Source organism: Thamnophis sirtalis, unplaced genomic scaffold, assembly GCF_051295495.1.
Source record: "Thamnophis sirtalis isolate CommonGarterSnake01/CBP01778 unplaced genomic scaffold, rThaSir2_p1.2 scaffold_6, whole genome shotgun sequence".
Taxonomy (NCBI): Eukaryota; Metazoa; Chordata; class Lepidosauria; order Squamata; family Natricidae; genus Thamnophis; species Thamnophis sirtalis.
In genome coordinates, this window is record NW_028261386.1 from 88,954,965 (window position 1) to 88,969,255 (window position 14,291).

The 14,291-nt window shown below is 49.9% G+C and overlaps 1 protein-coding gene across 1 annotated transcript in view; it reads left to right on the plus strand.

The window, feature by feature from the left end:
* TXLNB (taxilin beta) overlaps positions 1 to 14,004 on the plus strand; it is a 31,585-nt gene extending 17,581 nt beyond the window's left edge. Inside the window, exons 8-9 of the mRNA XM_087718354.1 lie at positions 11,631 to 11,726; positions 12,521 to 14,004. Of these exons, the coding sequence (XP_087574480.1) occupies positions 11,631 to 11,726; positions 12,521 to 13,060 (636 nt within the window). The 3' untranslated portion in view covers positions 13,061 to 14,004. The remainder of the gene's footprint in view (positions 1 to 11,630; positions 11,727 to 12,520) is intronic.
* The last annotated feature ends 287 nt before the right edge of the window (positions 14,005 to 14,291 follow it).

Sequence of the window (14,291 nt, forward strand, 5' to 3'; positions counted from 1 at the left end):
ATCAGCTTTATAGTACTTCAGCAACTGCATAGTCATATGTATTTATTATGGACCTTTGATTTTCCCAATAGATATTTTTAATCTGTCTAACGTGGATTCATAAACCTTTGCACATTTCAACTATTCTATCTTCATAATGTGACCACAGAAATCAAAATATGAATGTTAGGGCTGTCATCAAAATTCATTTACATACTTTTTGGATAGGAAAGCATAGATTTGAATCCTAAAGTATAATTCCGGGAAGAAGTTTCAAGTTTCAAGTTTCTTAGGATTTGTATGCCGCCCACTCCCATAGGGACTCTGGGCGGCTCACAACAGACAAGAAACATTTAAAATTTAAAAAATAGAATAAAAAATAAAAATAAAAATACAGTATTAAAATTCACATCACCCATTCCATCTAAGCAGGGCTGGATATCACTCAACAGCCCCAGGCCTGCTGGAACAGCCAGGTCTTGATGGCTTTACGGAAGGCCGGGAGAGTGGTAAGGGTCCGGATCTCTGCAGGTAGGTCGTTACACAGGGCTGGCACAGCAATAGAGAAGGCCCTCCCCCGGGGAGTCGCCAGCAGGCATTGTCCGGTTGACGGCACCCGGAGGAGGCCCAACCTGTGCGATCTTGTGGGTCGTTGGGAGGTAAGTGGCAGGAGGCGGTCTCTCTCAGGTAGCCAGGTCCTAAACCATGTAGGGCTTTAAAAGTAACGACTAGCACCTTGAAGTGCGTCCAGAGACCAATAGGAAGCCAGTGCAGCTCGCGGAGGATAGGTGTAATATGGGTGTATCTAGATACACCCCATATCGCTCGCGCGGCTGCGTTCTGGACCAGCTGTGGTCTTCGAACACTCTTCAGGGGCAGCCCCATGTAGAGCGTGTTACAGTAATCTAGTATTGAGGTGACGAGGGCGTGAATGACTATTCGAAGTGCCTCCCAGTCCAGGTAGGGCCGCAACTGGTGCACCAGGAAAACCTGGGCGAAAGCCCCCCTGGTCACAGCCGACAGATGGTGCTCTAACGTCAGCTGTGGGTCCAGGACACCCAAATTGCGAGCCCTCTCTGAGGGGTGTATAATTTCACCTCCCAGGCTAAGAGGTGGAATGTCTGGGCTAACCTTGGGAGGCAGCATCAATAGCCACTCGGTCTTGTCTGGATTGAGTGCAAGCTTGTTCGCTCCCATCCAGACCTTGACAGCCTCCAGGCACTGGCACAACACTTCCACTGCTTCGCTGAGTTGGCACGGGGCGGACAGATACAATTGAGTATCGTCCGCATATTGATGATATTTAATCCCATGCTGCCGGATGGTCTCACCCAGCGGCTTCATGTAGATGTTAAATAGGAGGGGGGACAGGACCGAACCCTGCGGCACCCCATAATTGAGGGGCCTAGAGGTCGACCTCTGTCCTCCAACCAACACCGACTGCGACATGTCCAAGAGGTAGGAGGAGAACCACCTTAAGACGGTGCCTCCCACTCCCACATCCCATAACCGTCGCAGAAGGATACCATGGTCGATGGTATCGAAGGCCGCTGAGAGTTCAAGGAGCACTAGGATAGAGGAATGGCCTCTATCCCTGGCCCACCAGAGATCATCGATCAGCGCGACCAAAGCAGTTTCTGTGCTGCAACCAGGCCTGAAACCCGACTGAAAGGGATCCAGATAATCTGCTTCATCCAAGGTCCGCCGGAGTTGAAAGGCCACCACCTTCTCAACAACCTTCCCTACTTGGAGACTGGGCAATAGTTGTTTAAAATGGCTGGATCCAGGGATGGTTTCTTAAGGAGGGGTCTCACCACCGCATCCTTTAGAGGATGCGGGAAGGATCCCTCCAGAAGAGAGGTGTTAATAATCCTCTGGAGCCAGCCACGTGTCACCTCCCTGCTGGTCGAGACCAGCCAGGAGGGGCATGGGTCCAGTAAACAGGTGGAGGCACTCACCGCTCCCATGGCCTTGTCCACTTCCTCAGGAGCGACAAGTTGAAACTCACTCCATAAAATCCAATCAGGACCTTCCCCCGACGCCTCAGCTGGTACCGTCCAAGTGGAGTCCAGGTCCGTCCGGATCCGAGCGATTTTATCCGACAGAATCTGAACAAATTCCTCAGCGCTACCCTGTAAGGGTTCATCCGCATCCCTCCCTTTCAAGAGGGAGCGGCTATCCTAAACAGAGCGGCTGGGCAAGATTCTGTGGATGCGATAAGAGTGGAAATATGCGAACATTTTGCTGCCCGAATCGCCACTAGATAAGTCCGAATAAAGGCTCTTAATTGTGTTTGGTCGGATTTGGAGTTACTAGCCCTCCAGCATCGCTCTAGCCGTCTCTTTTGGTGCTTCATCTCCCGGAGTTCCTCGGTGAACCAAGGAGCCCTCCTGGATCCACTGCCACGGAGGGGCCATAAAGGCGCAATCCGGTTTAGAGCCTCCACCGCCGCTATATTCCAAGCGGCAACTAAGGACTCCACCGGACTGTGGGCCAGAGAGTCAGGTATCTCCCCAAGTGCCGTTTGAAATCCCATAGAGTCCATCAGGCACCTGGAGTGGAAACACCTAATCGGTTCCCCCTCCCTACAGTGGGGGATTGGTTTCCGAAAGTCGAGCCTCAGTAGGAAGTGATCTGACCATGACAAGGGCAAGATCTTAATGCCCTTCAAATCTAGATCACGTTTCCACTGCTCCGAGAGAAATACGAGGTCGAGCGTGTGTCCCGCCGAATGAGTCGGACCCTGAATTACCTGGGTCAAGTCCATGGCTGTCATGGAAGCCATGAACTCCTGTGCTCCATCAGAGCGTTCACCGAGCGACGGCAGGTTGAAATCCCCCAGCACTACAAGCCTGGGGAACTCAACCGCCAGCTCGGCTACTGACTCGAGGAGCACAGGCAGGGCTGTTGCAACGCTGTTGGGAGGTAGGTATGTTAGCAACAAACCCACTTGACCCCCAAGGTCCAACTTCACCAGAAGGGACTCACACCCAACAATCTCCGGAGCAGGGATCCTACGAGGAACTAGAGACTCTCGAATGATGACAGCCACTCCCCCACCCCTTCCCTGGTTTCGCGGCTGATGTAGCACCTGAAACCCTTCTGGGCACATTTCAGTGAGGGGACTCCTCCCTCATGGCCCAGCCAGGTCTCAGTAATACATGCCAGGTCTGCCCCCTCGTCTAATATTAAGTCCCGGACGAGGGGAGCTTTGTGAACCACAGACCTGGCTTTTAGCAACAGCAGCCTGAGACCAGGGCCCTGACAACTCTCGCCATCTGGTCCTGGAGTGGAGCTAATAGGGCCGGAAGGAGGGATTGCTGTGACGTAGCGAACCCTCCTTCCCCGGTAATGGCTAGCCCTATAGCTCCTGTCAAACCTGCCTCTCCCAACAATGACCGGAATGCGCCGGCCCATCCCCGCACCCGTAGACCCTACTTCCTCTCCCGTAGCCTCTGTTCTCCCTGGCAGGCCATTCATATCATTCTCTGACGAGAGGCGGATCCGGGCCCCCATCCACTTCTGCTTCTGCACTCAGTGGAGGGGGCTCCGGGCCACGCTCTCAATCCCCTCGTACGCACCAAGCATACATTCTCCACATACATACCTCACTCTAGTTAAAAGTACAGCAATACAATAAAAAAGATAGAATTACACTAGTTTAAAAGAAGGTGGGATCATTCACTCACAGACATACACATACATACCACATACGAAAAGAGGGAGGATTGCGCAGATATTAAAGTTGATATTGGTGTTGTGCAAGTGAGTCCGTGAGTTTGTAGGGCGGAAACACAAGAGTCAAGTCAAAGACAGCGGGATGTAAAGGGAGTAGTATGTCTTCTTTCCCCAATATCGTGGCAAAAGAAAAATGAAAATCTAGGTGGCTGAGATGGGGTTCCTGGGGTAGCGGTGGGTGGCAATGGTCGTGGCAAGGAAGTAAGGTCGTAAAACTGGGAGTCCAAGGGTCCAGGTCCATAAACATAAGCAGGGAGAGCCAGCTAGTATAGATGGTAAGGAGGGGAGCCCCCCCCCAGCCGCAGAATAGGGCGAGGAAGAAAGGCCACACCGCAGAGAAGATCCCGGTCGAATGGAGGGGGGCACCCGAAGGGGCAGGAACGATGACAGGCAAAAACAGTTGCCCACTTCTGTCCAGCGCCACGTAAATCAGCCACCCCACTCCTTGAAAACAAAGGACAAGGTGATCTAATTCCGCAGGCTCCAAGGGCTCTCCAGATCATAACAGACTGCGATAGAAGCCACCAGGACCGCTGCAGATCGAAATACGCTGAGGGTGGGAGGGGAAGGGCCCGGGAGGGCCGTGGTGGCAGCAGCAAGCCAGCCATCCGATCTCCTTCAGCGCCATCTGGGCCAACCACCCCCTCACTAGCACAATGGAGTCAATGCGGTCTAAAAGTTCTCCCACGTCTCCCAAGTCCGAAGGTTCTCCCGCGTCTCCCAAGTCCACAAAGTCTCCAAAGTACAACCAGAAAATGCCAACGCTATGGGAGGCTGCCGGGAGTGGCGCCGTCAAGGCGAGGCCGCCATCTTCGCCACCAGGAAGAAAGAGACCTCCAAGGCGACTGCGTAGGCTGGGGGCCAGCCAAAAGTGGTGACCCCCCAACTGGTCGTCCGGCTGGGTCCCCTGGATCATTCTCTACCTGCTTGCCGGGCTCGCCACTAGAAAAAGACCATTGGCTTACCTGAAGGGTCCTTCTCTGTGCACCGCGGGAGAGTCCAAGCATGGGTTATTTCAGTCTGCTTGTCCTGGACTGAGAAGTCTTTTCCCTGGCCACGCCTCCTTGCGTGGCCACGTCCTCCAGAAAAAATAGAATAGTCTAGTCCGTGAGGATGTCATAAGAAGATCAAGTTCAAGTCAGTAGATAAGGTCACCACATATCCTGGGACAACTGGGTGGGTTGGACTCTCCCGCAGTGCACAGAGAAGGACCGTTCAGGTAAGCCAATGGTCTTTCTCCTGTGCACCGCTTGGACAGTCCAAGCATGGGACATACCCAAGTTACTGTCCATCGGGGCGGGCAGAGAGATGGTCCCGGGACTCATTCACATGAACAACCACCTGGAGTACTCTTTTGCCGAAGGCCGCCTCAGCTGAGGCAAAAACATCAAGTTTATAATGTCTGACAAAAGGAGAAGGTGAAGACCACGCGGCCGCCTGACAGATCTCCTCAATCGAAGCCTGGGAGGCCCAGGCTGCCGAGGTGGCGGCGCTCTTTGTAGAATGGGCAGTGATGTTACGTGGAACCGCCCGAGCCTGGCTTTCGTAGGCGGAGGCGATGCATGCCCTCAGCCATCTTCCCTCGGTGGCGGAGGAGACCTTCTTGCCCAGGGAACCAGGCTGGAAGGATATGAACAAGGCCTCGGACTGTCGAAAATCTGAGGTTCGGTGAAGGTAGGCCTTCAGGGCTCGCCGAACATCCAGTGTGTGCCAAGAGCGCTCGTGCGCGTGGGAAGGGCGCGGACAGAAGCTTGGCAAGATGACTTCTTGCGCTCTATGAAATTGGGTGTTAACCTTCGGGATGAAGGATGGATCGAGTTGCAAGACGACCCTGTCAGGATGAACAATGCAAAGGTCCTGATGAACCGACAAGGCCGCCAACTCGGAGATACGGCGAGCGGAGGTGATGGCTATCAGGAAAGCCGTCTTCAGCGTGAGATAGCGAAGAGAGATGGAACGTAGAGGCTCGAAAGGTGGAGTGGTGAGTGCCTGGAGCACCACGGACAGTTGCCAGGTGGGATATCGATAGATAGTGGGCGGACGCAGATTTGAGGCGCCCTTCAGGAAAATGCGTACCCTGGGGACCTTGCTGAGAGGCAAGGAAGGGTCCCCGGTCCAGACAGTAGATAAGGCTGCCACCTGGCGTCGCAACGTATTGGGGGACAACCCCTTCTCAAGGCCCCCTTGCAAGAAGTCCAAAATGCGGCCCACAGGTGCAGTAGCAGGATCCAACAGACGGTCCTCACACCATCTGGCGAAGGAGGCCCACGTGGCATCGTAAATTCTCATCGTGGAGGGACGCCGAGCAGCTTGCATGGTGCGTACCACTTCCTCCGAGAAGCCCTCGTTCCTCAGCAGGTCCCCCTCAAGTGCCAGACGGCCAACTGTAACCACTGGGGATCCGGATGGACAACGGCCCCCTGGCGGAGGGAGACCTGACTCGGAGGGATTCGCCATGGAGGGGACACCAACAGGCTGACCAGGTCGGCGAACCACGATCTCCGGGGCCAATGAGGAGCCATGAGAATCACCTCCGCCTCCTCCGCAATGATCTTGGAGAGGACTTGCGGCAAAAGAGGAAGCGGAGGGAAGGCGTAGAGCAGACCCCGGGGCCAGCGGCACCGCAAAGCGTCCGTCCCTTCCGCCCCGGGGTCTGGAATCGGGAGAGGAACCTCTCCAGTTGGGCATTCTCCCTGGTGGCAAAGAGGTCCATCAGGGGCAGACCGAACTTGTAGGTCAGGCGGTGGAAGAGGGCCGGGTCGAGTTGCCACTCAGCAGGGTCGATGGTAGTCCTGCTGAGCCAGTCTACGCGGGTGTTGTCTACGCTCGAGATGTGATCTGAGCGGATGGACTCCAGATAGCGCTCCGCCCAGCGGCCTAGTGCTTCCACTTCTGCCATCAGATGCTTGGATCTGGTGCCACCCTGGCGGTTGATGTGCGCCTTGGTGGCCACGTTGTCCGTCATGAGGACGTGACGTCAACGAACCGTCAGATGGAAGTGACGGAGGGCCAACCTCGCCGCTCTCAGCTCCAGAAGGTTGATGCTGCAGCGGGATTCCGACGCGGACCATTTGCCTTGAACCACGAGTTGGCCCAGATGTGCTCCCCAGCCGGAGAGACTGGCATCAGTGGTGACGACCACCCTGTCGGGCTCCCTGAAGAGGTGACCCTTGAGGATCGCAGGCGACGTCCACCATCGGAGGGACCTCTTCACGGTCGGAGGAATTGTGATCAGCATGCTTGAGTTGCTCCTGTTGGCCCTCTGGTGGGGCAAAAGTAGTCACTGCAGAGCTCTTGAGTGTAGCCTGGCCCAGGGAACAATCAACAGGCACGAAATCATCTTCCCCAGCAACTGCGACAAGAGCACCACCTGAGTCTGCCTTACCCGGATCACCCTGTGTGTCAAGGACCTGAGAGCCTCTACCCTGTCTAGGGATAGGAACACCCTGCAAGAGGAGGAATCTATCACCGCCCCCAGGTGGTTGATTCTGGTGGAAGGGGAAAGGTGGCTTTTCTCCAGGTTGATAGAGAAGCCGTGGCCTCTGAGGGTCCTCATGGTGATGCGCAGATCCCGCACGGCCTGCGGCCTGGATGACGATTGGATGAGGATGTCGTCCAGGTAGCACTGGAGCCGTATGGGTCTGCGCCGGAGGTGTGCCGCCACTACCGCGAGAACCTTCGTGAAGGTCCTGGGAGCCTACGACAGGCCGTATGGAAGGGCCCTGTATTGGAAATGTTGGCTGGCATAAAAGAATCGTAGGAACCTCCTGTGCTGCGGATGGATGGGGATATGGAGATACACCTCCTTTAGGTCGATGGACGTCAGGAAGTCTCCCTGGCGGATCCCCGCCAGGATGGACTGGAGGAACTGCATCTTGAACCTCTGGTAGGCAATGAACCGATTGAGGTTCTTGAGATCCAAGATGGCCCTCCACCCCCCCCCCCCCGAGCTCTTGGGTACCAGGAAGAGGATGGAGTAGTAATCCCTCCCCTCCTGCCCGGGGGGGCACCTGTTCTATGGCGTTTATCTCCAGGAGGTGAAGGACCTCCTGGTCCATCCGCTCCCTTTTTACCGAGCAGGAGGGAATGGGGTACCTGATGAAGTTCCTGGGGGGAGGGGAAAGAAACTCCAGTGAGAGGCCCTCCCTGATGGTCTGAAGCACCCAAGCATCCTCCGCCGTCTGGGCCCAATGGGAGGCGAACAACTGGAGTCGACCCCCTATGGGAGACAACATCGGGGAGTCACTTGGACTTGCGAAAGGGCTTATTGGAGGCCCCACCGTGGTTGAACTTACGGAACCCGTATTGCTGCCTCCCCGTTGCGAAAGGGAGACCTCTCCTGCGCCCTCTCCCCTGACTGCCCGAGGACCTGTTGGAAGGGTTAAAGGCAGTAGATGTGGAGGGCTCGGAGGCACGAAAGGACTGCCTCCTACGATAGTGGAAGGGCTTGCGGTCCTGCTTCTTGGAAGTCGAGGGCAAGACTTTCCTCGTCCTTAGACTCTATGAGGAAAGGGTCCAACACCTCCCCGAATAGTTTGACACCCTTGAAGAGCGCCGCAGCCAGCTTCCACTTATGTTTTTGGTCCACCTGCCAGTGGCAGAGCCAAATTAGGTGATGGGAGGTAACATTCGACGCTAGGGCCCTGGACGCAAACTTGGTAGCATTAAGTGAGGTGTCCGCGGCATACTGAGCCGCCGCAACTGTCTTAGAGACGTCTTGGTGAAGGCGAGCATCATCAGCCGGGAGCTTGCGTTGGAGTTCCCGCAGCCAGATCACGACACGGAGGACTCAAGTGAAGGGTGGCGCACACGCTTTGGCAGTGGAGGGCCAGACTGGGCGTGCTGAGGGGGGCCTGAGGACGGAGGTTCACGCTTCCGCATGGCAGCCTCGATGGCCTTAGCAATGGCCCTGTCCACCACCCTTTGCATGCTAGGGGATAATTCGGAATCAGAGTTGGACCCCGAATCCATATCCAGATCAGCAGGCTCCCCTTGAAGAGGAAGGGAACCTGCAGGAGGAATAGATCCGGAAGGCTCCACAGGGTCTTGCCCCTGGTCATAGGGCCAGGAGGGAGTAGGGGAAGATGGAGCCAAGGATCTGCCAGGAGATAGTTCCTGCGATCCAACCTCCTCGGCCAACAAGGCTGCGGGGTCCTCCCTGGAAGGGGGCGGGGCTGAGGATCCCCCAGGGGTAGAAGATGGGGGGACATCCCTCTCCGCCAGGCGCCTGGCCCTCTCAAATTGCTTGTCAAGGGCCCTCTGGCGCCTTTCGGCATCCCTAGCCTCGGCCACAGAGGGGGTCTTGGGGTGTTTACCCTGGCTGACCACCCGCACCCTGCCAGAACCATCCTCCACAGTGGGGGGGGGACCCACACTTGGAACCTGCGGGGGACCCTGTCTACCAGGAAGGGAACCTGAAGTGGAGGGATCCATAATGGATGATCACACAGGCAGATCAGGCAAGTTGACAGAAAAACAGGAAAGCTCTGACTGGCTACTCTGCAACAAAGGAAAAAAGAGAAAAGGCCATAAGTTGAAGCACTCCATAATCCAAGGCACAACAAATGTGAATACATAGGCAGAGAAAACAGAGACAGAGCAGAGAAGGGGGAGGCCAATGAATCTGCAGTATATCGGCGAGACCAATCGGGAAATCAGAGGGCCACCCAGGAGCCAGCGAGGAAAAAAACTTTAAAATCGCCAGTCATGCAGGACCCGGCGCCTCTCTGTGCCAGGGCGCAGGCCAAGGATGGCACTGGCGCTAGCGCCGCATGGTGATCGATGAGGATGGCTGAGGGACAGTTGAGAGATGGATGAAAGCCCCCGCTGAAACTCCTGTCCACCCAGGGGCTGCCCGACGAGACGGAGCTGAGGTGGAGGCCAGGGCCTAAAAGGGCGCGAAAACACCTTCGCCCAAAATGGCCACCGCAACAGCGTGGGAGGGAGAGAGGACGAGCATGGGACGCATGCGGCTAAAACCGCCGCCCCCGCTCTCCTCTGCGGCAGGCTACATGATTACTAGGGCCAGGAACGAAGAAACTGCGGAAAAACAATAAAACATGGCCAGCGCAGCTTCGCTGCGTCCCCTAAAAGCCTAGCCGCCGATCGCCGCGCCTGTAAGAGACAAGCAGCAGGCTTCTGAAGCCGGCTGCGAGCACGCGGTCTGGAGAGCCCTCCCCCACTCACCATCTGCCTCCCAGCCTCCAAGAGGATTAAATGCAGCAATCCAGGCTGCTCAGGGATGAAGAAGGAAGAAAAAAGGCAAAGGAGTTTAAAGAGGGAAAAGACCAGAATTGGAGAGTCCAAGCCAAAGGGAAAAAAACCAAGTAGCTGGAGCTTACAGAAATCAATCCGATCAGGCTGGACTGAGAATTTTTTCTGGAGGACATGGCCACGCAAGGAGGCATGGCCAGGGAAAAGACTTCTCAGTCCAGGGCAAGCAGACTGAAATAACCCATGCTTGGACTCTCCAAGTGGTGCACAGGAGAACTGCTGAGGAACCATGATGTTTCTTGTGTTTCGTTCCGCCTACCAGCTGGAGCAAAAACGCCGGCAGCCATTCGGAAACTCGCACATGCGCAGAAAGAAGGCAGAAAAAGATCATTTGCATAGTTTTTAGATATGAAATAAGATATTAATGTAGGAAATGGTTTCCTACCATTCCTTCTCTCATCATTGTAGAAAAAGTAGCACTGCACCATATGAGATCTTCCTGAACAAACAGCTTAAGGTGACCTTTTTATTCAAGCCTCATCCATTTGCTTCCAACTGTTGTAAACTGATAATTTACATTATTTTAATTAATTAGTTTTCTCTATGGTGGTTCATATCTTATTTTTCAAACCAAATGGTTTTGTTGTAGATCATTTTGTAACCCTTAGATGAAGGTATAGAAATGTAAAAATGTACTTATGATATAAGGGAACATGGGGGGAGGGGCACTGACCAGTTTGAATGAATTTCCCCTTCCCTATAGGGCAGGTTCTCCCACACCCCAGCCTATATTTTCAGGAAGAGAAGTCATGCAATGTTCCTAAAAATTTGGTGCAGCGCAAGTTGCTAGATGGGATGGTCAATGACTTTTTCCAGGACTAGCAAGAAAATTGTTGAAAGAATTATAGATAGGAATAAGAAATCATGAAAAAGTATATAGAAGCAAGGAAAGAGAATATTAAAAAATATGAGTATTTATACAATTTAGGTTTTGGTGGACAGGGTAATTTCTGAAATATTCCCCATCTCTAATGTTTTTTTCAGTCCAATCATTCAAATGGGGCACATGTAATAGAATCTCAATATATCCACCAACATCTTATCATTTTTCTGTTCCCTCTTGATGGTTGATGTGTCTGTCTACATATGAAGTGTGCCTGTCTATTGATAAAGTAGTATCCACTATTAATAAAATAAGTGGGATTTGTTAAAATAGAGAATATAATTATTATTTTTATTGATAGAATTAATATCAATGTAATGAATATTGTTGTAAACATTGATTATTACCTTTCAAACTATTTATACCCAGACAACATACTGTTTAATTGAAAATGAAACTCTGAAAAATCAAAAACTTTATGCAAGATAAAGTAGTAGCCACCAGTAGAATGGTAACTCCCTTTATGTGATTCTCAGTCTCAGATAATTGAAGAATACTGTATCAAACCTAAGTAGCATATGTAGAGAGAAAGGAAGCTTAGTCACATGAATAAATACTCATATATTTTGGACAAGTATCTTTGACAGCAAGAATTAGGAACCATCTATGGCTTTAGGATTCTCATACAACATCCATTAAATTAATATGGAGGTTGTGTGAGAGTTTAATTAGCTTACACAGACCTAAGGAAAGCCATTTAGAAAAAGTCAAGTTTAACTTTCCTGCCCTGTCCACTAGATTTTTTTTTTTTTTACAGATGACAAAGAAAATGAAAAAACTGGAAAAAGATACAGCCACATGGAAAGCAAGGTTTGAGAACTGTAACAAAGCTTTACTGGACATGATTGAAGAGGTACGAAACAAATTTTAAAATCAGTTGCATATAAAAACCATATAATCTTGTTCATTAAAATGTTCTTAATAATGGAGCTGTGATGTCACTATTACTGGAAAGATTTCCAATACTGTTCATACTTACTTGTCTGCTCAGTGGCAGTTAACAAATGAAGTAGCAGAGTAGAGTTATGTAAGTGCTTGTTGCATGTGGGAAATGAAACGACAAAATTAAAGAAATCTGGAATTTGGAGCCACACTTTAATTCAGAGGCAATCTAGCTGTCAGCATGCAAGATCAGCTGGAGTATTTAGCAGCCACTAGATAACATTTGCACAATCCAATTATCCCACTTACATTTTCACCTAGCAAGTTAGGCAGATTTTTTTTTCCAAAAAAAGACTTTTAACATGATTTAAGTGCAATAATGGAATGACTTGGGCTGGCTTCATGCATTGCAGAAGTGAAAGGCTAACAGTTACATGCTATAATTTGTAATTTCTCAATTTCCCCTTTCACACACACCCTTTCGCATCCTGCCAGCTAAAATTAGCATATCTAAGAAGTTTTAGCTAGCTCTATAGATTTGCAAAAAATGAATGTAAAATCTGGAGGCATAAAATGTACAGACTACCACAAACTTTGCAGAAATGGCAAGCAAATGGTTAAGAACTTGGGGTTACCTTTTAAAGTAGTATTTGAACAAGCAAACAAAAATGTCTGAGGAGATATTTGTCTGGCCATTTAGATTCTCTTCTTTCGTGTATCAGCTTGGCAGCCTTCAAATGTTTTGCTTTTTTTACTCTATCACAGAAAGCCATGAGGGCCAAGGAATATGAATGCTTTGTAGTGAAAATTCAAAGACTAGAAAATCTTTGCAGAGCTCTGCAGGAGGAACGGAACGTATTGTATAAAAAAATAAAAGAAGCACAATTCCCTGAAGAGAACAAAGAAGAGGAAGCAGAAGATGATGAGGAGGAAGAACAGCAAGCTGGAGTGGAGGATAGTCTGGAGAATAAGACAACAGTTACAAGTCAGGCTATTGATGAGCCATCTGCCACCAGTGAAATTATCCCAAAAGATTTGGCTACAGCTTTCATGGTGATTCACGTGAATATGCCTGTAATCCCAACCAATGAAGAAAAAGTGGAAGAACTACAAAATCCCAAAGTATGTGACCCAATTTGTCCTCCTGAAATACTGGATTCTTGCAAGCCACAAGGCAACCAGGACTGCTGTATTGATCCAACATCCATGCCCAAAGCACAGGAACTAGAGGGGGACATAGTAAAACTTGATCCCGATCATCCCATGTTGAAGCTCTCAAATACTGACATGGAAGATGTTGATTAGCACGATATAATGATGTGTTTCCCCCAAAAATGACATTCTCCAACCCTTTCCTAAACTTTGCTGGTTTTCATAGTAATATGGCTTTACAAGTATTTTCAAACCTCCTTCAATTTCATAGAATACACGCTATTGTATTCCCATGATTACTGGTGGTGTTTGAATCTGCTTTACTTCTCATTCAGGTAAAGCCAAGAGTTTAGGCATCTTGACCTAATTACCTAACAGTAATTCGCCTCATAATTTTCTGCTACTTTCATCATAGTTAAGTCTTTGGAAATGTTGTGGATTTCTGAAAACATTTTTTTTGTTTTAAATTTATATGCCTTAAGTTGGGATCTGGTATGAAGTGATCTGTCATATGTTTTCTGATATAGAATGACGGTGTTAACACTGATCCATGTCCAAGCTTAGAATGGCTGTATTATATCTTTAGTCATACAATCTGACTTGAAAAATAAACTAAATTTGGAAATCTTTCAAGATCCAGTACAAGAACAGGTAGGCCTCAAACTTGGGAATGGCATTTAAATTTTGCTTTCAAAAATTAGCTGTTTCTTTTGCAGTAAATTCTTTTGGGGTTATAAAATATGCAAAATGGCACACACCTGTTCCTATATTCTACATCAGCAGTCCCCAAATCTCTTGTACTAGGGGACTGACTTCATTGGTAAAAATTATATTTTCATGGACTGGGGGAGGGGGATGATTTTGATTTCACTCGCCTGCCACTCACTTCCACCTTTGTGACCCAGTTCCTAACTATCCACGGACAGGTATTGGTCCATGGCTCGAAGTTGGGGACCCCTATTCTGCATTCATATTTTATATTACAAATAATTTATCTGTCTTTTTAAAATTGTCATTATTCAAACATGTATGACCACGATCTAGTACCTGAGTTTGTCATTGGATTCCCCTGAATTAAACAATTATTCAGTATGTTATCTAGACTATATAATTTTATGCCAATCAATTGAATTCACTTTTTTTTTAAACACTGGATCGCATCTCAGGAATTCTAGCCTAGTTTCAATATTAAGATTTTCATTTATAACCTCCTTAGTATTTTAAACATTGCCTTAATAGTTTTCATTTGCTGGGGATTCCCCCCCCCCCTTTCTTTTTATTAGACAAAAGCTCACATTTCTACAAAAGCTGTCAGATGTGGATGTTTTTATGGGGACTATAAACAGAAATTTGAATTAGGCCTAATAATGATCAGATTCTTCAA